This window comes from Carcharodon carcharias, chromosome 5 (genome assembly GCF_017639515.1).
Source record: "Carcharodon carcharias isolate sCarCar2 chromosome 5, sCarCar2.pri, whole genome shotgun sequence".
Taxonomy (NCBI): domain Eukaryota; kingdom Metazoa; phylum Chordata; class Chondrichthyes; order Lamniformes; family Lamnidae; genus Carcharodon; species Carcharodon carcharias.
The window spans coordinates 84,252,848-84,278,304 of NC_054471.1; the positions used below are offsets into that span (position 1 = coordinate 84,252,848).

At 40.7% G+C, this 25,457-nt stretch overlaps 1 protein-coding gene across 8 annotated transcripts in view; it reads left to right on the forward strand.

The window, feature by feature from the left end:
* Positions 1–25,457, forward strand: part of fam135a (family with sequence similarity 135 member A) — a 259,444-nt gene that overhangs the window by 38,173 nt on the left and 195,814 nt on the right. For all 8 annotated transcript variants that reach the window (XM_041187897.1, XM_041187900.1, XM_041187895.1 and 5 more), the window contains one exon: positions 15,769–15,848. In XM_041187897.1, coding sequence (XP_041043831.1) covers positions 15,769–15,848 — 80 coding nt within the window. The remainder of the gene's footprint in view (positions 1–15,768; positions 15,849–25,457) is intronic.

Here is a 25,457-nt window from a genome sequence, read left to right on the forward strand (position 1 = left end):
AATGCTGCAACGCTAACACCAGGCACAGAGTTCCCTTTTCGATTGTTGACTACTTTCTCTGTTGTACATTTAACTTTTGTGAAAAATACCGTATCGGTTTCTCAATTCCAGTTTCTTCATCCTGCAACAGTACAGCACCAATTCCTATATCACTTGGGTCAACAGCCAACTTAAATTGCTTGGCATAATTAGGTAATGCCAAAACTGGTGTTGTAGTCAATATAGTTTTTAAACTGTCAATGTCTTCTGACAAACCTGCATTCATTGAAACCTCTTGTTTTTTAATTGTTCAGTCAATGGAGCAACCACACTGCTAAAATTTAATACAAATTTCCAGTAAAACCCACTCATGCTCAGAAATCTCAACTTTTAATTTTGTTGTAGGCATGGGGAAATCCATAATGGCTTTGACTTTGACATCTCTCGGAGCCACCTTACCATGTCTAATGCTATGGCCTAAATATGTAACTTGTACTTTTGCAAATTCACTTTTAGCCAAGTTCATCACCAAATTAGTTTCTTGCAGTCAAGTAAATAATTCTTCCAGATGTTGTAAATATTCTTCCCAAGTTTGACTGAAAACTATCAAGTTGTCAATATAAACATCACAATCGCGCAGTCCTGCAATTACTTTGTCAGTCTTTGAAATGTTGCTGGTGTGTTATTCAGACCAAATGGCAAGACTTTAAACTGATATAGTCCATCTGGCGTCACAAAAGCCAATATCCCCTTTGCTCTCTCCGATCACGGTACTTGCCAATATCCTCTCAGCAAGCCAGTCTTTGTGATAAACTTTAATTATCCCACTTTCTCAATGCAATCTTCCATCCGTGGTAGAGGATATGAATCCATTTTTGTCACTGCATTCACCTTTCAATAGTTCACACACCATCTTTGTGTTCATTCAGGTTTCGGCACCGTCACAATAGGTGAACTCCAGTTACTGCAGCTAGACTCAATGATGTCATTTTGAAGCATGAATTCAATTTCTTTCTGTACTTGTGATAACTTTGCTGGAATTAATCTAGAGGATTCATTTTTCATGTTGCCTTATTGAAAATGAATCTGCTACACTTACATTGTGTGTAGCTAAACTTGTCCTCCCCAGCTTATTCCCTCAAATAGCTTTCTGTGACTGCAATTGCTTCTGCAAAACACTTTGACACTTACTTGACTGGAAGGTAACTCAATATTATGTTTCAATGTTTAAGTACCCCTCATTATCCTATTTGATTAGAGGAAAATACATTTCAGAATCATTCATTTCTACCTCTTTCTCCTTATCTACCGTACTAATGCCTCCTTATGGTCCTCTTCCCTGTCAAAGTACTTTTTAAGCATATTTACACGACACACTCTCTGCTTCTTTCTACTATTTGGAGTATTTATTAAATAATTTACTTCACTCAGTTTCTTTACAATACGGTAAGGCCCACTAAACCTTGCCTTTAACAATTCACCCAAGACTGATAACAAGACTAAAACCTTTCCCCAGCAACAAAACTATGGGCTGCATCTTTTCTATGTCGGGCCGGCTGGGTGGGGACGGGCATGGATCGTCGTCCATGATCGGCTGCGCGCTGCCATTTTACGTGGCCAAGCAAATTAAGGCAAAAGAGCGCAGCAATCTCCCTGAGGCATGGAACTGTCTCAAGGAGATTAAATTGGTAATGAAAATTTTTAATAAGTGATCTAAAAAATTATTTAAACATGTTCCCTCATGTGATAGTGTCACATGAGCTGGGACATGTTTGTGCATTTCGCAAAATTTATTATTTTATTAAACCTTCAGGAAGCCTCATCCTGTCTGTGGGTGAGGTTTCCTGAAAAACCCAAAGGCCACTTGGGTTCTTCACCTGCTTACCAATCTTAAGGTGGTTTTAATGAGCTAAATTACTTTCCAATGGCCTTAATAGGCCTTTGGCGGTATGCGCCCGCCGAATGCAATATCCGAAATGATGCGCGATGACATTGGGACGGACGCCTGACATCATCTCGCATCATTTTACCCGCTTGCACATGCCAATAGCAATATCCTGGCCTATGAGCTGTGGCTCTCCTATACACCTTCACTTTCCTCACTCGCTGTGATATCTTTAAATATTCCCTACCTAACTCAGGTGCTCTGTTCAACCTTTCTCTGAAGGTTGATACATAATCCAGGAGAGTAGTTTCCAAATTTTGACCTACCAATTTCTCATGAATCCATTTCAGTGGCCCCCTTATCTCATGACCATAGACTAATTCAAAAGGACTAAATCCAGTCAATGCGTTAGGAGCATCCCTAATAGCAAATAACAAGAATGGAATTTTCCTATTCCAGTCCTGTGGATGGTCTTGACTATAAGCCCTCATCATGTTTGTTGCCATCTTTCCAAAGCCCCTTATGATTCAGGATGGTAAGCTGTTAACTTAAACTGTTTTATCCTCAAACTGTTCATTGCTTCCTTAAACAGCTGTGACATGAAATTTGAACCCTGATCTGATTGTATTCCTTTAGGTAAACCAAAGCTTGTAAAAACAAGTTAGTTAACTCTTCCATAATTCTCTTTGCTGTAATAATTCACAAAGATATTGCTTCCAGAAACCTTGTAGACACTTCCATTATCTTCAGCAAGTATTGATCTCCACTTTATCTTCGGGAGAGGTCCTGCACAATCAATCATGACCCTCGTTAAAGGTTCCTAGTCACCTCAGTCATTGATGGTTTCCCTATCACCTGACATGTATGACTTGTTTTACAGAATTTGACTACATCTCTATGTAATCCAGGCCAATAAAAATATTTTGTATTTTTGCCTGTCTTTCTAATTCCTAAATGGCCCCCTATTGGAATTTCATGAGCTACTCTTAGTAACTCATTTCTATATCCAGATAGTGTAACAATCTGATGCACTTGCATCCATTTTTCATCTCCTGAAACTTGTTATGGTTGCCACTTCCTCATTAATACATTACCCTTAAGGTAATAACATGCTGGAATACATTCTGCTTCTGTTTCTGAGTAAGCTATCTGATATAACTGCTTTATTCATGGATCTTTTTGTTGCAGCTCTACCAACTATCTTGAGCTAAACACTTCAGCTTCGTTCTCTTCCCTTCTCTCCTCCTGGACAATCTTATCAAAGATAGTATCAGCTAATTGAACTTAATACCTTTCCCCTGCCTTTCAACTTCCTCTTCTTCCTGTTTCAACCTGTGAGCTTGTGATCTTGTTACTACACAATCTGGAAACAATCCAGGATGCTCCTTCTGCAACACTTCTGTTGAATGTGTCTCTACAGGCTGCTCAACTACCATAGGCATTGCCCACATCTGTGATCCAGCTATATCATTGCCTAAAATAAATTGAACCCCTACAATGGGCAATTTTTCCACTATCCACTAATCACCTCACATGTTTTCTACTTACTCTTTAAATTTATCTTCCACAATGAAATAGGTTTAGCATCTCCATGAACCCCACTGATTATCACCTGTTCCTACAATACTCTTTCTGAACAACAAATATCACTATCCAATAACATCACTATCCCATAACACCTGTGTCTCTTAACATTTTAATATCTTCAGCTACTCCACACATGGAAAGACTTCCCCTTCGCATACAAAACCTTTAAACATTTCTGCAACCTGCTCCTCAGAATTCTCTTGTGTAACTTGTGAACACATTCCCACTTCTTTACCTATTACTTATTCTTCCTGCTTTACCTGTACACAGACCACTGTTTTTTTTTCTGTGTCTAGACCTCAGAACCCACAGTACTTTTACTTCCAGAGCTTTTCTGCATTCTAATTATTGCAACAAATTTTCCCTGTAACTTCCAACACATGCACTTTGTGTGCCCAAGCTTATTACAATGAAAACACCTCAATTTTCAAGTTTCACTTCTACCCTCATCACCTTCCCTTTTAGTTTGAGAAAAAACTTCCTGGGAATTTCCAAATACTCCTCCTCTTCCCTGACTATCTACCTTGCTTTCACTTTCCCACTTTTTATTCTCCTTTGATTTAAAAGGATGACAAGAAAAAGGTTTGGATCTATGAACTAACTCAAAATCATCAGCTGCTTGTCTTACCCTTTCAACCTTCTGTTCCTCCACATGAGTTCTCACTACTGAAGGAATTGAATCTTTAAATTCTTCCAAAAGAATTACTTCTCTAAGAGCTGCATATGTTGTAGGGGCGTTCTTTAATGCCCTAATCCACCGGTCAAAATTACTTTGTTTTGCTCTCTCAAACAATGTAAATTTGACCAGGTTGTTTTCTTATATTCCTACATTTCTGCCTGTGTGCCTCAGGAACCAACTGGCATGCACTCAAAATAGCCTTTTTCACGACATCATAATCCACAGACACTTCTTCTGACAATGAAGCATAAACCTCATGAACTCTACCCAGTAACCTAGACTGTAAAAGCAATGTCCAGTTTTCTTGTGGCCATTTCATCTGCTTCGCTATCTTCTCAAATGAAATAAAGAATGCCTCAACATCCCTTTCTTCAAACTTCAGAAGTGCTTGCACAGATTTAAACATCTCCCCACTGGATTTTACCCTGAAGGTTTTTTCATCATCAGAACATTCCTCAGCATCTGAAATCTCTTTTTTTAAAGCCCAGCCTTTTAAACTCATATTCTCTTACTCTCTCCTTCTCTCTTTCTCTCCTCCATTGCTAACTTCTCCCTTGGAGATCAAGTTTTCACAATTCCATTTCTCTTTGAAATACGCTCTCTTTTTCCCTTTTCTCAGTTGCCTCTAGTTCGTCTTTCATTTCCATTACTTGTTCAAATTCAAGCGTCTTCATTTGTAACTAAAGTCTCACTACCTCCAGCTGTGACTCACGAGTGTCAGGTATCAGTTCCAACTTCAAGTGCAGTGCTATAACTTAACTATGTCAGTTTTCTTTGCCCCAACAAGTAATCTCAATTGCAACTTATTCGCCAATTCTGTTAACTTACCTTTATATACTCTTTGTAACCCAATCAGATTTATATCTTCTTCCAAAAAAGTTTTAGCCATGGATACAGCCAATTTTGCAATCTCACCACTTTAAAATCCTTCATGCCAACTCCTGAATTCAATGTGCTTCTCGTATGTGTAGCCTTAAGATTCACCAACTCCAAACCAATCAAGGAATTTCAAATAAAAGCAAAAAACTGCGGATGCTGGAAATCCGAAACAAAAACAAAAATACCTGGAAAAACTCAGCAGGTCTGACAGCATCTGTGGAGAGGAATACAGTTAACGTTTTGAGTCCATATGACTCTTCACCAGAACTAAGGAAAAATAGAAAAGAAATGAAATGTAAGCTGGTTTAAGGGGGGGGTGGGGCAGGTACAGCTGGACAGAGGGCCAGTGATAGGGGGAGATTGCCAAAAGATGTCATGGACAAAAGGACAAAGAGGTGTTGACAACAGTGATATTAGCCAAGAAATGTGCTAATGGTGACATTAAGGGTAGAAAGCAGGATGAGCAAGATAGCCCTACTGGGGATGGGGTGGGGGGGAAGGGATCGAAATAGGCTGAAAGGTAGAGATAAAACAATGGATGGAAATACATTTAAAAATAACGGAAATGGGTGGGAACACAAACATACATATAAATTATTGGAAAAGGGAGATCGGAAATTGGTTGGGGATGGAGGAGAGATTTCATGATCTAAAGTTGTTGAACTCAGTATTCAGCCCGGAAGGCTGTAAAGTGCTTAGTCGAAAGATGAGGTGCTGTTCCTCCAGTTTTCACTGAGCTTCACTGGAACATTGCAGCAAGCCAAGGACAGACATGTGGGCATGAGAGCAGGGTGGTGTGTTGAAATGGCAAGCGACAGGGAGGTCTGGGTCATGCTTGCGGATAGACTGAAAGTGTTCTGCAAAGTGGTCACCCAGTCTGTGTTTGGTCTCTCCAATGTAGAGGAAACTGCATTGGGAGCAGCGAATACAGTAGACTAAATTGAGGGAAGTGCAAGTGAAATGCTGTTTCACTTGAAAGGAGTGTATGGGCCCTTGGACAGTGAGGAGAGGGGAAGTAAAGGGGCAGGTGTTGCACCTTCTGCGGTTGCATGGGAAGGTGCCGTGGGAGGGCGTTGAGCTGTAGGGGGTGATGGAGGAGTGGACCAGGGTGTCCTGGAGGGAATGATCCCTGTGGAATGCCGCCGGGGGGGGTGAAGGGAAGATGTGTTTTGTGGTGGCATTATGCTGGAAATGGTGGAGGATGATACTTTGAATGCGGAGGCTGGTGGGGTGGTAAGTAAGGACAAGGGGAAGCCTATCATGGTTCTGGGAGGGAGAGTAAGGTGTGAGGGCAGATGCGCGGGAGATGGGCCGGACACGGTTGAGGGCCATGTCAACCACCATGAGTTGAAAAACTTGGTTAAGGAAGAAGGAAGACATGTCCGAGGAGCTGTTTTGGAAAGTGGCATCATCAGAACAGATGCGATGGAGGCAAAGGAACTGAGAGAATGGGATAGAGTCCTTACAGATAGTGGGGTGTGAGGAGCTGTAGTCAAGATAGCTGTGGGAGTTGGTAGGCTTGTAATGGATATTGGTGGACCGTCTATCACCAGAAATTGAGACAGAGAGGTCAAGGAAGGGAAAGGAAGTATCAGAGATGAACCATGTGAAAATGATGGAGGGGTGGAAATTGGAAGCTAAATTAATAAATTTTTCCAGGTCCAGACAAGAACATGAAGCAGCACTGAAGCAGTCATCAATGTACCGGAGAAAGAGTTGTGGGAGGGGGCTGGAGTAGGACTGGAACAAGGAATGTTCCACATACCCCATAAAGAGACAGGCATAACTGGGGCCCATGCGGATACCCAAAGCCACATCTTTTATTTGAGGAAGTGAGAGGAGTTTAAGGAGAAGTTGTTCAGTGAGAGAACAAGTTCAGCCAGACGGAGGAGAATAGTGGTGGATGGGGATTGTTCGGGCCTCTGTTCGAGGAAGCAACGAAGAGCCCTCAGACCATCCCGATGGGGGATGGAGGTTAAGAGGGATTGGACATCCATGGTGAAGAGGAGGCGGCTGGGGCCAGGGAACTGGAAATTGTTGATATGATGTAGGGTGTCAGCGGAATCGCGGATGTAGGTGGGGAGAGACTGGATAAGGGGAGAGAGCATGGAGTCAAGATAGCAAGAAATGAGTTCCATGGGGCAGGAACAGGCTGACATGATCGATCAGCTGGGACAGTACTGTTTGTGGATTTTGGGTAAGAGGTAGAAGCGGGCCGTCTGAGGTTGGCAGACTATGAGGTTGGAAGCTGTGGAGGGAAGATCTCCAGAGGAGATGAGGCCAGTTACAGTCCTAGAAACATTGGCTTGATGTTCAGTGCTGGGGTCACGGTCCAGGGTGAGGTAGGAGGAAGTGTCTGTGAGGTAGAGTTCAGTGCACCAGACAACAACAGCACCACCCTTGTCAGCAGGTTTGATGACAATGTCAGGGTTGGACCTGAGAGAACGGAGTGTAGCAAGTTCAGAGAGACAGGTTAGAGTGGGTGAGAGGAACAGAGAAATTGAGACGACTGATGTCACGCCGACAGTTCTCAATGAAAAGATCAAGAGCAGGGAAGAATCCAGAAGGAGGGGTCCAGGTGGAGGAAGAATATTGGAGGTGGGTAAAAGGACCTGTTGAACAGGGTGAACTCTTGCCCAAAGAAGTGAGCACGGAGACAGAGGCTGCGGAAGAAGAGTTCAGCATCGTGTCGAGCCCTATATTCATTGAGGTGAGGGTGTAAGGGTATGAAACTGACTCCTTTGCTGAGCACTGAATGTTCAGCATCAGAGAGGAATTTCAAATATCCCACAAAAAGCCCCCAATTTGTCATGACGGGACAGATGATGTGTGCCAGGTGGACAAAATCTGCAAGGGAAACTTACTCGCGCTATCACCACAGTGTTGCACTTTGTATTTTATCAAGACGTTTGCACTGAATTCAGAAGTCATACGCCCTCCAAGACCATTGGAGAATTTGAAAAAATTAAATTAAAATATTTACTGACAAAATATAAAAGATTTCAAATGCACACATAAAACTACAGTTACTACTATAATAACTCCTAAAATTCCCAATTAACCTGACCCCCAGTTACAATCCCTTTAAAGCAACAGTCCAAAATAGATTTTATATTTAAAACAGTATCAACAAATTAACACAATACCCACTAGACAGTGGAATTCCAAATGGTTTATCCCCAACTTCAGTTTCATTACATAGCAGACTTATGCACAAATGCTGGAGACTTCATTAAGGCTATTTCACACACTCCTGTTAGATCTTACATGGCCTTCTGATACATAGCCTTTCATTCACCTTTATATATGTTTCTCTCTTTTTAATATGTAAATTCTGTTCCATATGTCTTTGAAACTGTATCTTCCTCATAATATAAAAATTTTACTGTCGCCGATATATTGTGAGTAACCTTTGGGAAAACTAAACACATTCTTTAGCCTTGCTTATCTGGCTAATTGTAAACAGACTAAGAGCCCTTCGAAATCCAAAACACTCTATTTATCTAAAAATGCAAATTCCCATCACACCTTGCATGCTAAGTAGCATCCATGTTTACTCATTAGCATGTCAAGCGCCTAGTTTCTTTTGATGATTTCAAACTTGCAGCCTACTTGACTTCAAATGTAATTAAATCACACAGACCCAACTATACTTACCCTCATAAACCTACTTCACAATAAACCAGAAAAATATTACGAAAATTATTATACTTTAATCACATAAGCAAATACGAAACAAATATTTTGTGCCTGTCTTCACGAAGGAAAATGCAAAAAACCTTCCAGGAATGCTGAGAGGAGAAGGCATGAGCAAGAACGAGGAACGGAAAGAAATTAGTATTCATGAAAAAGCAGTACTGGGGAAATTGATGGGACCGAATGTTGCTAAATCCACTGGATCTGATGGTCTACATCTGAGTGTTGAAAGAGGTGGCTGTAGAGACAGTGGATGGATTGGTTGTCATCTTCCAAAATTCTATAGACTCTGGAATGGTTCCTGCAGATCGGAAGGTGGGAAATGTAACCCCATTACTTAAGAAAGGAGGGGAAGAGAAAATGGGGAATTACAGACCAATTAGCCTGACATCAGTTGTAGGGAAAATGCTAGAATCTATTATGAAGGATCTGATAGCCTTTTTTTATTATTCATTCATTCATGGGATGTGGGCTTCACTGGCTGGGCAGCATTTATTGCCCAACCCTAGTTGCCCTTGAGAAGGTGGAGCTGAGGTATCTTCTTGAACTGCTGTAATCCATGCGGTGTAGGTACACCCACAGTGCTGTTAGGGAGGGAGTTCCAGGATTTTGACTCAGCAGCAGTAAAGGAACAGCGATATATTTCCAAGTCAGGATAATGAGTGACTTGGAGGGGAACTTCCAGGTAGTGGTGTTCCCATGTATCTGCTGCCCTTGTTGTTCTAAGTGGTAGTGGTCGTGAGTTTGAAAGGTGCTGCCTAAGGAGCCTTTGAGTTGCTGCAGTGCATATTGAGCTGAATTCCAGAGGCAAGAGTGATTTCCTTTGGCATCCAGGCAGCACTTGACCAAGTATGTCATCAAGGAGCTCTGGCAAAATTGAAGTCAGTGGAAATCAAAGGAGGGGAAATCCTCCATTGGGCATCACTGAAGAAGTTCCTCAAGGTAGTGTTCTAGACCCAGCCTGCTTCATGATGACCATTGATCCATCATAAGGTCTAAAGTGGCGATGTTCCCTGATAATTGCACAGCATTCAGTACCATTCACAACTCAAATAATGCATGCATGCAGCAAGACCTGGACCACATTCAGGCTTGGGCTGAAATGTGGCAAGTAGCATTCGTGCCACGCAGGCAATGACCATCTCCAATAAAAGAGAATCTGTCCATCTCCCCTTGATGTTCAATGGCATTACTATTGCTGAATTCCCCACTATCAAGATCCTGGGTGTTACTATTGACCAGAAACTGAACTGGACCAGCCATACAGATTGTGTAGCTACAAGAGTAGGTCAGAGGCTGGTAATTTTGTGGCAAGTAACTCTCCTCCTGACTCCCCAAAGCCTATCCACCATCTACAAGGCATAAGTCAGGAGTGTGATGGAATACTCCCCACTTGTCTGGATGAGTGCAGCTTCAACATCCCCATTTCTTCCTCCATCAGGAGATGAGTATGTGTCTTTTGCTGGAGGCAATCAAAAATTGTGAACAGGTTTTCTGAACAAAAATATTTAACCTTAAAATCACTTGGTGAAGAAAGCACAAAAGCTTAACACTTTATCAGAAATTCTCCTCTCTTCTCATGAAGGCGATTTTATTTTAAATAGATTAGCATCTATTCTATAATAGCAGAGACAGGCTTTTCAGATGAACATGTTCAGGATATGGTGATAGGTTTTGCTCACTATGTATTTGCAGGACCTTTGTTAATATTTTTAAAAAACTTTCCTTTCCCACTAATCAAAGAGTGAGAACAGTCAAGGCAGTCTTGTTGCAAACCCTCTGGAAGTCTGGAGCCAGCCTTTTTGCTTTTAGGGTTTCTGGGATCTTAGTCCCAGTAACAAAAGACACCAGAGAAATGCTGTGAAGGAATCAGGCCTCCCTTTTCCTGATTGTAAATAGGTCTTTTACATCATAGGATCTGAGTTTGAGCCATGTGAGCACACTACGTCTGTCAGGTAGTGCTGACTGGGATAATTCTTGGCAGGAGTGTACGCGTAGCCTCTATTTCTGTCCACAAACATCTGGAGAGCATCATGAAGAGTAAAGATGTCAAGTTCTGTTTGTTTTTTATTGACTGCAGAACCTACAGGCTGGCTCATTATTGCAAATCCAAGCAGGTACTCCACTCAACTGGAAATATGAATCCTCCTCAGCTTCAGCACTTGTAGCCCAACAGTTTCTTTGATTTTATTGAACCTGAAAATGAAATGTTTGAAATTTATTAGTGAGGATGGCCAGCTGATATTGTTACATGAACACAAAGGAAAATCTCACATTTCCGGATTAAAATAACCAAAGGGGGTATTTGAGATTAAGGAATTACAATGGCTTGCCCACAAGTACCTCTGAAAATTACATTATTAAGATATTTAAACTTGGTAAGTTTGATTTCCTAATTGAGGATGTCATCCCCATTTTAGATGCTCAAACTGGGCGTACTATTGAGGTAGAATTAATAAGAGATCTCGTAGTTAAGGATCCTCTAGGGGGTAGCGATCACAACATGGTAGAATTTGAAATTCATTTTGAGGGCGAGCAACTCGAATCTCAAACCAGTGTCCTCAACTTAAACAAGGGCAGTTACGGAGCTATGAAGAAAGAATTATCTAAAGTGGGCCGGAAAATAGACGAAGGGGAAGGTCAAGTGGATGAGCAGTGACAGATATTTAAGCAGATATTTCATAATGCTCACCAAAAATTTATCCCAGTCAAAAAGAAAGACTCAATGAGAAGGATGAACCACCCATGGTTAACAAAGGCAATCAAAGAGTGTATCCAATCAAAAACTAAGGCATACAATGTGGCGAAAACTAATGGTATGCCAGAGGATTGGGAATTTTTTAGGAACCAGCGGCAGATGACTAAAAAGCTAATAAAGAGGGAGAAAATTGATTATGAAAATAAATCGGCAAGAAATATAAAAACAAACAGCAAGAGCTTCTGCAGGTATATAAAAAGAAAGAGAGTAGCTAAAGTGAGTGTGGGACCCTTGGAGGATGTGACTGGAGAATTGATAACGGGGAACAGGGAAATGGCAGATAATTTAAACCAATATTTTGCATCGGTCAACACGGTGGAGGGCACTATAAAAATTCGAAAGCTATCAGATAAGCAAGGAACTAATGGGAGGAAAGATCTTGTAACAGTTGCTATCACATGGGACAAAGTACTTGAGAAATTAATGGGACTAAAGCAGACAAGTTGCCAGGACCTGATGGCCTGCATCCAAGGGTTTTAAAGGAAGTAGCTGCAGAGATAATGAAGGCATTGGTCAAAATATTCCAGAACTCACTGGATTCCAGGAGGATCCCAACGGATTAGAAAACTGCTAATGGGATGCCCCTGTTCAAGAAGGGAGGGAGACAAAAAGCAGGAAACTATAGGCCAGTCAGCTTAACATCTGTCATCGGGAAAATGCTAGATTCCATTATTAATGAAGAAATAGGACATTTAGAAAAGCTTAACACAATCAAGCAGAGTCAACATGGTTTTGTGAAAGGGAAGTCATGTTTGACAAATTTGCTAGAGTTTTTTGAGGATATAACAAGCAGAGTAGATGTAGCGTATTTGGATTTCCAGAAGGTGTTCGATAAGGTGCCATATAAAAGATTATTGCACAAGATAGGAGCTCACGGTATTGGGGGTAATGTCTTAGCTTGAATAAAGGATTCGTTAACTCATAATACAGAAAGTCAGGATTAATGGGTCTTTTTCAGGTTGGAAAGACATAACTAGTGGAGTGCCACAAGGATCAGTCCTAGGGCCTCAATTATTTACTATCTTTTTAACAACTTGGATGAGGGGATAGATGGTATGAGGCACGAGTTGGCTATGATGGATTGGGAAACATCACTTAAAGGGATGACGGTGGATAGGCAATGGCAAATGTTCAAAGAGCGCATGGGTGAACTGCAACAATTGTTTATTCCTGTCTGGTGCAAAAGTAAAACAGGAAAGGTGGCCAAACCATGGCTTACAAGGGAAATTAGAGATAGTGTTAGATCCAAGGAAGAGGCATACAAATTGACCAGAAAAAACAGCAGGCCTGAGGATTGGGTGCACTTTAGAATTCAGCAAAGGAGGACCAAGGGATTCATTAAGAAGGGGAAAATAGAGTACAAGAGTAAGCTTGCGGGGAACATAAAAACTGACTGTAAAAGTTTCCATAGGTATGTGAAGAGAAAAAGATTGGTGAAGACAAATGTAGGTCCCTTACAGTCAGAAACGGGAATTTCTAATGGGTAACAAAGAAATGGCTGACCAATTAAATACATACAAATACAAAAATACCTGGAAAAACTCAGCAGGTCTGAAAGCATCTGCGGAGAAGAATACTGTTAACGTTTCGAGTCGGTATGACTCTTCATTAGAACTAAGAAATATAGAAATGAGGTGAAATATAAGCTGATTGAAGTGGGGTGAATTTAACTAAATACATACTTTGGTTCCGTCTTCACAAAGGAGGACACAAATAACATACCAGAAATGTTGGGGAACACAGGGTTTAGTGAGAGGGAGGAACTGGAAGAAATCAATATTAGTAGGGAAATGGTGCTGGAGAAATTGATGGGATTGAAGGCCGATAAATTCCCAGGGCCTGATAATCTACATCCCAGAGTACTTAAGGAAGTGGCCCTAGAAATAGTGGATGCATTGGTGGTCATCTTCTGAGATTCTGTAGACTCTAGAACAGTTCCTACAGATTGGAGGGTAGCTAATGTAACCCCACTATTTAAAAAGGGAGGTAGAGAGAAAACAGGGAATTATAGACCAGTCAGCCTGACGTCAGTAGTGGGGAAAATTCTAGAGTCCATTATAAAAGATTTATTGGTTGAGCACTTAGAAAACAGTGGCAGAATCGGACAGAGTCAGCATGGGTTTTATGAAGGGGAAATCATGCTTGACAAATCTACTGGAATTTTGAGGATGTAACTAGTAGAGTTGATGAGGGGGAGCCAGTGGATGTGGTTTATTTGGACTTTCAGAAGGCTTTTGACAAAGTCCCACATAAAAGGTTAGCATGTCAAATTAAAGCACATGGGATTGGGGGTAGTGTATTGAGCTGGATAGAAAACTGGTTGACAGACAGGAAACAAAGAGTAGGAATTAAAGTGTCTTTTTCCACATGGCAGGCAGTGACTATTGGGTCACTGCAGAGATTGGTGTTGGGACCCCAGTTATTCACAATATATATTAATGATTTAGATGAGGGAACTAAATGTAATATCTCCAAATTTGCAGATGACACAAAGCTGGGTGGGAGGGTGAGCTGTGAGGAGGATGCAGAGATGCTTCAGTGTGATTTGGACAAGCTGAGTAAGTGGGCAAATGCATGGCAGATGCAGTATAACGTGGATAAATGTGTTATCCACTTTGGTAGCAAAAACAGGAAGGCAGATAATTACCTGAATGGCTATAAATTGATAGAGGGGAATGTGCAACAAGACCTGAGTGTCCTCGTACACCAGCTGCTGAAGCTAAGCCTGCAGGTGCAAGTTATGCGACCTGTTTCTTGTAATTTAACCCTTTAATTCCTACCATTTTAAAGCAAAAGTACGAGGGAGAAAGGTAGAGGAGGATCTGCTGATAGCTTTTGATGATGTAGGTTGGAGGTGATTCATATGGTGCAGTAAACACCAGCATAATCATGTTGGGGCGAGTGGCCTGTTTCTGTGCTGTTAATCCTATATACCTTTTTGACCAAGCTTTTGGTCACCTATGCTATTGTCTTCTTTGGTGCTCGGTTTTGGCTTTTCTTGTCAGATTGTAATCCTGTGAAGCACCTTGGGATATTACTACATTAAAGGCACTAACATAAAGTTAGTATGCAGGCACAGCAAGTAATTAAGAAGGCTAATGGAATGCTATCCTTTATTACGAGAGGGATTGAACATAAAAGTAAGGATAAAAACAAAAAACTGCGGATGCTGGAAATCCAAAACAAACAGAATTACCTGGAAAAACTCAGCAGGTCTGGCAGCATCGGTGGAGAAGAAAAGAATTGATGTTTCGAGTCCTCATGACCCTTCAACAGAACTGAGTGAATATAAGGAGAGGGGTGAAAAATAAGCTGGATTAAGGGTCATGAGGACTCGAAACATCAACTCTTTTCTTCTCCGCCGATGCTGCCAGACCTGCTGAGTTTTTCCAGGTAATTCTGGTTTTGTTATAAAAGTAAGGATGTTATGTTTCAGTTATACAGGGCATTGGTGAGACCACACCTCGAATACTGTGTGCAGTTTTGGTCTCCTTATTTAAGGAAGAATGTAAATGGGTTGGAGGTGGTTCAAATGAGGTTTACTAGATTGATACCTGGAATGAATGGGTTGTCTTATGAGGAAAGGTTGGACTGACTGGGCTTATTTCCACTGGAATTTAGAAGAGTGAAGGGTGATTTGATTGAAGTATACAAGGCCCTGAACAGCCTTGACGAGCTGGACGTTGAAAGGATGTTTCCTCTTGTGGGTGAGCCCAGAACTAGGGGGGCACTGTTTTAAAATTAGGGGTCACCCTTTCAGCACAGAGATGAGAAATATTTTTCTCTCAGAGCTGTGTGACTTTGGAACTCTGCCTTAGAAGGTGGTGGATGCAGGATCATTGAATATTTTTAAGGCAGAGGTAGGTAGATTCTTGTTAGGCAAGAGAATGAAAGGTTATCGGGGCTAGATGGGAATGTGGAAATCGAAACACAATATGATCAAACATGATCTTATTGAATGGCGAAGCAGGCTCGAGGGGTCGAATGGCCTACTCCTTTTCCTATTTCTTATGTTCTTATATAAATGCAAATTGTTATCGTTGTAGTAATACATACTGCAGAATAAAGGCATTATAGGGCCGTCAGTTGGAATAGTTCTTTAAAGGGACTGACAGAATTTTTCTCTTCCTCTGATTGTTGAGTTGATTGGTACGTAGACTTGCAAATTGGGAATGATGACTGAAGCATTTAAGGGTAAAATGCACCTTTAACATAGTTTAATCATTCAACAATTACAGAATTATTTCTAATTGCAGTGTGTGCAATTATCTTTAACATAACGTATCCATACATTTTTCCTTGCAGATTTTACCAGCTCCGTGCAACTATGAAACTGCCTCCCAGAGTTCCACACAAGTTGGAGGCCAGTCTGTTGAATCCAGCAGGTAGGAGGAATGGAAAGAAGCTTGAATGTTTAATAACTAGTACGCCGACTGGAATTGAGCTGCGGCTTGTGAAGACTTTTTTTGATTATTTTGCCTAAGAATATCCAAAAATAAATGTTATGTCCTTTTCATGATGCCCATGTATTTTTGCCATACAAATGTTTTGGTTAAATATTTTAAGCTACTTCAGAGCCGGGTTCAAATAAAAGTGTGGTGACAATTCTTTTCTATACTGGTTGAGATGGTAGACAGAGAAGTTGTGGCCCTGCTTTCCTGCCCTTTAGAAAGTGGTCATAAAAATGTGCTAAATGTAGTAAATTGTAGTGATATCTATCCTTGAGCTGTGGTATCTTTTTATTTATACCATGATGAGATGATTGTCTAGCTATCATGACAAATTACAAAATAGAGAATCTTGAGTAAGTGTGTTGGAGGAATATGTTCTAAGCTAGAATTAATATGTAAAACATGGATGCTTAATTATAGACACTCGTTACCATGGGGATGCTTCAAAGTTAGTGGGCAAGGCTCAACATGCAGAATCTTTGCTAATAGTGCCATTTATCTTTGACCCTGGATATAATGGATTAGAAATTACTGGGAATTCACAACATTAGAATAACCATTGAACACTTGAATGCCATTATTAATTCACAAAATGTCCAGCAACTTGTCTCGCTCCCCAGTTAGCCTCACCAAATCTGATAAAAGTTTGTTCTCTCCAAGAGACTGCCTATTGAATTTGATGGCAATCGTGAAATTCCTCAATTTGAGTTTGATTAATTAGTCCCACTGCAGCCATTTAGGGCTTGTAATTAATGTTGTAGAAGGCTTTGGCAATGAAGTGCTGTTTGCCTATAAAGGGACCAAATGAAGCTGTGAAATCTCACTTCAGTAGGTTGTGAATTGTCCCTTGTTTCTCGAGTTTTGTTTAGACACATGTATCTGGGCAATCTTTGTGCTAGCCTTGCCATTTACACCCCTCTTGTTGTCGGAGGGTTACAATTGTCAAGATGCAAAGCTGATTTGGCATTCAGAAATTATTATTATTGTACTTTCAGAAACTAACATTTTGAAATATAGTATCTGAGTTTTTTTTATCCATTCATGGGATGTGAGCTTCACTGGTTGGGCCAGCATTTATTGCCCATCCCTAGTTGCCCTTGAGTAATTGGACACATGACTGGTGAGTGTCGTAAGTTTGGCAGGAAAAAGGTGAATTTGGACTTTTGGTTCCTGAAGCCCTGCATTGAGTGTTCCACTATTTCTGATCATGATGGATGGAACTGTTAGTTCTATTCCTCATGGATGAAGAGCACCTGTGTATTTTGCACACCTCTCAGCCATTAGAACCATACTAAAGAACCATAGTAAAGTTACAGCACAGAAAGCGGCCATTCAGCCCATCATGTCTGCGCCAGCTGAAAAAGAAAAAAAATTAGCTGCCCATTTTAATCCCACCTTCTCACACCTGGGCTGTAGCCTTGCAGGTTACAGCACTTTAAAAGGCTCCTGGATCTGCACCTAAATGAGTTGAGGGTTTCTGCCTTTACCACCAAACCAGGCGGTGAATTCCAAACACACACCACCCTCTGGGTGAAGAAGTTTTTCCTCATTTCCCCTCTAATCCTTCTGCTAGTCACCTTAAATCTGTGCCCCCCTGGTAATTGACCTCTCTGCTAGGGGAAACAGGGTGTCCCTGTCTACTCTATCTTGGCCCCTCATAATCTTGTACTTCTTAATCAGGTAACCCCTCAGCCTCAGTTCCAAGGCAAACAAACCCTGCCAATCCAATCTTGCCTCATAGCTGCAATTTTCAAGCCTTAGCAACATTCTTGTAAATCTCCCTTGTACTTTCTCCAGGGCAATTATGTCCTTCCTGTAATGTGGCAACAAGAACTGTTCACAAAATCCTAGCTGTGGCCTAACCAGCGTTTCAGATAGTTCCATCATTGCATCACTGTTTATGTATTCCATACCTTGGCCAATAAAGGAAAGCATTTCATATGCTTTCTTTACCACCTGATCCACCTGTTCTGCCACCTTCAAGGACCTGTGGACATGCACAGCAATGTCTCTCACTTCCTCTACTCCTCCCAATATCCTCCCATTCGTTGTATATTCCCAAGCTTTGTTTGCCCTCCTCAAACACATTACCTCACGCGTCTCTGGATCGAATTTCATCTGCCACTTTTCAACCCACTCAACCAAACCATTGATATCATTCTGGAGTCGACAGCTATCCTCTTCGCAATCAACTACACGGCCAATTTTTGTGTCATCTACAAATTTCCCAATCATGCCACCCACATTTAATTCAAAATAATTAATATATATGAATAGCAAGGGCCCCAACAGTGCATCTCTCTATCTCTCTCCTTCTCACTGCATCTCTCTCTCTGCATCTCTTTCCCTCTCTCTGCATCTCTTTCCCTCTCTCTGCATCTCTTTCCCTCTCTCTGCATCTCTTTCCCTCTCTCTGCATCTCTTTCCCTCTCTCTGCATCTCTTTCCCTCTCTCTGCATCTCTTTCCCTCTCTCTGCATCTCTTTCCCTCTCTCTGCATCTCTTTCCCTCTCTCTGCATCTCTTTCCCTCTCTCTGCATCTCTTTCCCTCTCTCTGCATCTCTTTCCCTCTCTCTGCATCTCTTTCCCTCTCTCTGCATCTCTCTCTCACTCTGCATCTTTCGCTTTCCCTCTGCATCTCTCTCTCTCTCTGCACCTCTCTGCATCTCTTTCTCTCTCTCTGCAACACTCTCTCACTCTCTGCAACTCTCGCTTTCCCTCTGCATCTCTCTCTCTGCACCTCTCTCTCTGCATTTCTCTCTCTTTGCGACTCTCTCACTGCATCTCTCTTTCCCTCTGCCCGCCCCGCACTCCCCCTGCCCGCGACTCCCTCTGTCCCTGCCCAGGACCCCCTCTGGCCCTCTCTCTAGAGGTCAGAGGGGACAATGATTTCATGATTTGTGCTGGAGGTTGGGGTTTGGTGGAAATGGGGTTCTGAACTGACCTTGAGGTTGGATTTAGGAAGTTTGGAATCAAACAGGGTGGATGGGAATAAAATAAGCTGTGCATCCATAAAGCGTAGCAACTTTAGGAGTACTTATAAGAACATAAGAAATAGGAACAGGTGTAAACCATTCTTTTCTAAGACTGTAGCTGACTGGGTTTTTGAACTTTAGAAAATATGTAACAAAAGGTCTGCACCAGGAAAGTTTTCTGACAACACTGTTACAAAAAAGCAAGGAACACAACAGTTGAAGGTGCATGTATGGCATAAGCTGTTGTGACTCAGATGTAGGTGATCAGCAGTCCTCCCAGATGCATTGAGAGACAGATATTTGATTAAATGAGCCACTGGAAAAGTCAGATCACTGTAGAAACAATTGGAGGCTAAACCTTTCAGTTTGGACAGATGACTATAACCCACATCTAACTAATGTTTAAAGCATACTGAGGGTATTACAGTTTACATTGTAGTCAACCAGAACCTCCAGGAACTTAACTTCATTCAAAGCTCTGCTTCCTATATCATAACTTACTCTGAGCCCCATTCACCCATCAGCTACGTGCACGCTAACCTACATTAGCTCCTCATTTAGCAACACCTAAATTTAAATTCTTAGCCATTCCAAATCTCTCTTTAGTCCAGCTTTTTTCTATAAAATTCTCCAGCCTTGCAATCCTCAGAACGACTTTTGTTCAATTTTGACTTCTTGTCCATCCCCAGTTTCCTTTGTGTCACCGTTGGCAGCAACATGTCCAGCTGTCCGGGCCTTAAGTTCTGGAATTCCCTCCTTAAACCCCTCCAACTCTCTCCTTTTAAAATGCTCCTTTTAAAACCTATCCCTCTAAGCAAGGTCCGTATGTAGCTTGGTATCAAATGTTATCTAAACACTTCTGAATTGGGTGGAAATGCACCGTCAGTGCTTGGTAACAGCACTACCTATGTCCAATCATGCAGGAAACGTGCAATATAACTAAAGTTCTGGGCTGCATTTCAAGGGTATTAAAATCAAGTGTTTTAATCCTGTATCAATTATCTATGAGTCTATTTATTATTGTGTGTAGCTCACTGAACACCTCATCTTATGGCAAGTTTATAGAGTGCTGAAAGATGACAGTGACATGAAGCTCAGTGTTAAGCAGAGGGACTATCAGAACTATATTTGTTTTTGCTGGAAAGATCAAGAAAACATAGTATTGTTGTTGAATAGATTATGTAAATATAATGCAAGTTGTTTTTTGGTCTGTGAACATGGAACCAAAAGAGTTACATATTGCCAGACACAAGATTGATGTCTGGAATTTTTTTTTCTCCTAGTGAGGGCTAAAATAGACTCCCGGATAGAGCAGTTAATGCTGTCTCAATGTCCCTTATTTAAAGGCAGCATGAATGGATATTTGGTTAGTTGCTGAATTAAGACTTGACAACAGTGTATGCAGATAGAGATCATTAACTGCTGTGCTAAACATCATGATTCCTGAGTTTATATGATTTTGAAAAGTAGCTAAGAAAGGCAATGAGTTAAAGCTGAAGCATGCAGTATATAAAACTGGATCATGATTCTAGGCTATTTTCTTTCTTTGTGGGGCAAATAGTAGAGAGGATTTTTGTGGAATCTCAAGGACACCTTTTTTTAAGAGTCAGTTATGGAGTAGATTGTGGGAGATACAGGCTTAATATTCCAAATGCGCTTTACTTCAGGCCCTGTACTTTATTTTTCACGTCAGTTACCCTTACAGTTTCTAGGTCAATTATCAATTTCCTTTGCTACAGACAGATAAATACAATGAGAATTTTGCAACTGGTATTTTAATATAGAACAGTAGAAAAAAGTAAAACTGCAATAATTCAACACAAATTAATTCAACTTCAGCTGGATTTTCTGTTTAAATTGCAAATAATTTTGTCTACATTTTCCTTTTTATTAACAAACTTGTAGCAGTATACCTCTTTCAGTGAATGCAGTCACTTTACAGAAAATATATCTTACCATATTTACAAAGCAAATTACACAATCACTTTTGTGTAATGTTTCTTGCACCATTTTTATGCTCACCCAAATTATAGGTAGCTTGCAAGTAGTAATTTGTACTTAAAATTGTGGTTTTTGTTTTAAAGCTTTGAAGAAACTATTCACCAATCTCTTTGTTGAAATAGCTGTTGTAGGAAATCAGTGACTAAACAACACGATTAAGACACTCTACATGAAAAATATCTAAAGCTATATAGTATGTGGCTTTAATGTATTATTGTTAATCATTGTTCTGCCATATTCTGTACCCTGGTGTGACCCTGGTATCGCAGCTGAAACTGGGAATGTAATGTGGGAAAGCATGGGTGCAGATTTACATCTTCCCACTCTTGATAAACTTGATTGTAAGTCAAGTTAATCCTTCAGCAAGCTATCATTTAATTAACTAAGCCATCCTTTCTTGCCCACCAATTTATGTTTGAAGTACTGTAAATTTACTGTAACTTGACACTAGTTTCATTTTTCTGCCATTCATGGAGGTGGCTTCTTAATTGAGGAGGTCAATTTGCTTCTTATTTGAAATAAACAGGCAGCTGAAATTTTCATGGCATTTTTATTTACTGAAGGTGTTATAATCAGTATGCAGTGATGAGCTGTAATTAATATCCCACTTTTGCACTAAGTGTTAAGTATTATGGGAGAATGATTGTATCCCACAGCTTCAGCTGAGATATCTGATGCTTAACATTTGTATGACAGGGCATCTTTCAAGGTCTAAGCTCAGCTAAACAGACTAGGAAGATCCCAAATTTAATTCCTGGTATATCTTTATTAGTTTATCTTTTTGATGGAGAGGTAAGAGCACAATAATTGCTCTTGTCCGTGATTAGAGAAAAATTAGCTATGGTTTCTACTTATACTCGAGGACATGATCAACTCAGCAGTGTTACTTCCCTTGATGGAATAGTTTACATTTGCTTTATTGGCTCTTTAGGAGATACTGGAGGGTGAGTGGTGCCTGTGGAATTGATCTGCTCGTTGGCCTTCTCCTGTTACCTAGTTCACTTCAGCCTCTAGAGCCTGCTTCTCCATTCAATGAGATCATGACTGTTCCGTGATTTAATTCCATATATCCTCCTTTACCCCATATCCATTATGAATGGATAAAAATCTATTGTTATGGATCCAGCTGATAATACTTGACAAGTCAGATCCCAGTGTGAAACTGGTTTGGTAGATCCTAGAGATAAAAACAAAAAACTGCGGATGCTGGAAATCCAAAACAAAAACAGAATTACCTGGAAAAACTCAGCAGGTCTGGCAGCATCGGCGGAGAAGAAAAGTGTTGACGTTTTGAGTCTTCAAGACCCTTAATCCAGCTTATATTTCACCCCTCTCCTTATATTCACTCAGATCTGTTGAAGGGTCATGAGGACTCGAAACATCAACTCTTTTCTTCTCCGCCGATGCTGCCAGACCTGCTGAGTTTTTCCAGGTAATTCTGTTTTTGTTCTGGTAGATCCTAACTTTGCTTTTTGTTTTAGAAGCCGTGGAGGTCAGTTACTGAACACATTCACAACCGTCTGCCATTATACTGTTAACAGAAAGAATTAAACGTTTATTAAACAAAAAACAATTGAATCATAATAAACTAGACAAAAAAGTTGGAAAGATTTCAATACAGACACCAGCAAATGGTTCAAACTCTCACTATTCCTTTTATCCCAGCAACCCATATAGACACAAAACCCCAGTGAAGATTTACCACTGTTTTAACATCAAGGTTTCTTGCTTGGGTTAGCTCAGTTTCAAACAGTTTTCTTCGGCAGACCTCTGGGCTTTCACTAGATGTTTTCCTTTAGTAGGTATCGTTCCCTCAGACACCCAAAAACCACAATCTAAACTCACTATTACTTTAAATTCGAAGAAAACACACGAGTTCCTTAAACTCAGTTCCCTAGCAGGCTTGCAGGATTTCTTATTAGAGAGATTAGACCTACTGCTGGCACTCTCTGGTATACATACATGAACTCATTGCCCTTCTGTGTTTTCTTGGACCTCTGTCGCTAGGCAACAGCAGTTTTTTCTACTTCACTAAACTACTAACCCCTTGGTAACCCATCTCTTCACTTCAAGAGTCGTAAAATTTCATCAAAAATGCAAGTATACATAAAAGGCCCCAGACTTCCCAGCACCCAGCTCACAAAAACCTCTAAATGTAACTAAAATCAGGTTTCACCTTTCTTAATGCCCAAATGCAAAATATAAATTAAATTTAAAGCTATACATTGTTCCTAACACTATCAATCACAAAGTTAAATTAACAATTGATCTGGGATCAATTGCCATTTGCAGAAGAGTTGAAAACTTCTACCACCCTTTGTGTATGGAAATAATTTCACTCCTAAAGTGTCTGGATCTTACTTTTGGACTATACACCCTGACCCTAGACCGTCAAACAGTGGAAATAATTTTTCTCTATCTACCCTATCTGTTTCCCATAATACCTTGAAAACGTTTATCAAATCACCCCTTAACCTTCTAAATTTCAGGGAATGCATCCCTGGTTTGTGTAACTCCTCCACATATGTTAACCCTTTGTGTCTGGGTATCATTCTGATAAATCTGTGTAGCACTCCTTCCAAGTATCCTTCTTAAGGCCAGTGCCCCGAACAACCCACAGTACCCCAGGTATGGTATTATAGCTGAAGCATGACTTCTAATCACTCTGTATTCTATTCCTCCAGATATAAAGGCCAGCATTCCATTAGATTTCCAGATTATTTTCTGTACCTGTTCATGACATTTTAATGATCTGTGTACTTGGATCCCAAGATTCCTTGAACCTCCACTGCTGTTAGCTTTTTACGGTTTAAAGTTCCCTATTCTATGTTTTACATGATGTCACATTTTCCTATATTGAAATCCATTTGTCATGGTCTCGCCCATTCATTTAATCTTTCAAAACCTTTTTGTAATGTTACACTTCTGTCTACATAGCTTACAGTGCCACCTATCTTTGTGTCATTGACACATTTGAATGTGTGGCTCTCTATCCCATCACCTAATCTATCAATAAATGTGATGAATAGTTGAGGCTCCAACACAGACTCCTTGTGGAACACTACAAGTTATATTTTTCCTTTTAGAGTAACTAGCATTATCCCTGCTCCCAGCCTCCTCTGCTCAACCAATTTCTTGACCAGGTAATAAATAGCTTCATAAATTGGGGTATTGAATACAAAACCAGGGAATTTATGCTTGAACCTATATAAAGCTCTGGTTAGGCCACAACTAGAGAATTGCATCCAGTTCTGACCAATTTACGGAAGGATGTAAAGGTTCTTCAGAGGATGCAGAGGAGATTTAGCTGAATGGTTCCAGGAATGAACAATTTTAGTTACAAGGTTAGATGGAGAAGCTGGGGTAGTTCACCTTGGAGCAAAGGGGATTGAGGGGAGATTTGATAGAGGTGTACAAGATTATGACAGCCTTAGATATGGCAGACAAATAAATCCTGTTCCTACTAGCTGATGGTACAAGGACTAGAGGACACAGATTTAAGATTTTGGGCAAGAGATATGAAGGGATGGCTGAGTGAGGAAGAATTTTTTTTATAGAAGGTGATAAATTTGAAACTCTCTGCCTACGTGGGTGGTGGAAGCAGACACAGTAAATAATTATAAAGAGAATTGGGTAGGCACTTGAGGAAAATAAACTTGCAGGGCTGTGGGGGTAGAGCAGGAGAATGAGACTGAATTGCTCGCCAACATGGACTTGATAGGCCGAAAAGCCTTCTCCGCCATAATAACTGACGTTAGATCAATAATTTGCCTTCAATTCCATGGGTTTCAACTTTAGCTAACAGTTTTTTTTATGAAGGACTTTATGAACTTCCAGGAGGCATTTGATATAAATAACATCAGTAGACATTCCTCTGTCCATTGCATAGTCACCTTTTCAAGAAATTAAGTCAGGTTCATTAGGCATGACATATTTTACAGATTCATGCTAGTTCTCTCTGATTAGCTGAAAATTTTGGAGGTGTTTAGTCACCTTATTTTTAAGTATAGACTCTAGTAATTTCCTGACAACAAATGTGAAGCTAACTGGTTTACAATTCCCTGGTTTCCTTCTCTCACCTTTCTTAAGTAAGGGATGAATATGCTCAATTTATCAATCTAAAAGGTTGGATCCTGAATTGGGAAGACTATGGATTCCCTAATGTTCTTACCTACTCCCTTGAGAATACTGGAATGGAAACCATCTAGGCCTGGGGATTTGCCGTTCTTTAGGGCCATTTTTTTCTTCATTGCTATTCTTTTTACTCATTCACGGGATATGGGCATCGCTGGCTGGGTCAGTATTTATTGCGCATCCCTAATTTACCTTGAGAGGGGGGTGGTGAGCTGCCTTCTTGAACCTTGCATCTGCTGCCCTTGTCCTTCTAGGTGGCAGAGGTCGCAGGTTTGGAAGATGCTGTTGCAGGAGTCTTGGTGAGTTGCTGCAGTGCATTTTGTGTATGGTACACACTGCTGCCACTGTGCACCAGTTGTGGAGGGGGTGAATGTTAAAATGGTGGGTGGGGGGTGTGAATCATGTGGGCTGCTTTGTCCTGAATGGTGTCAAGC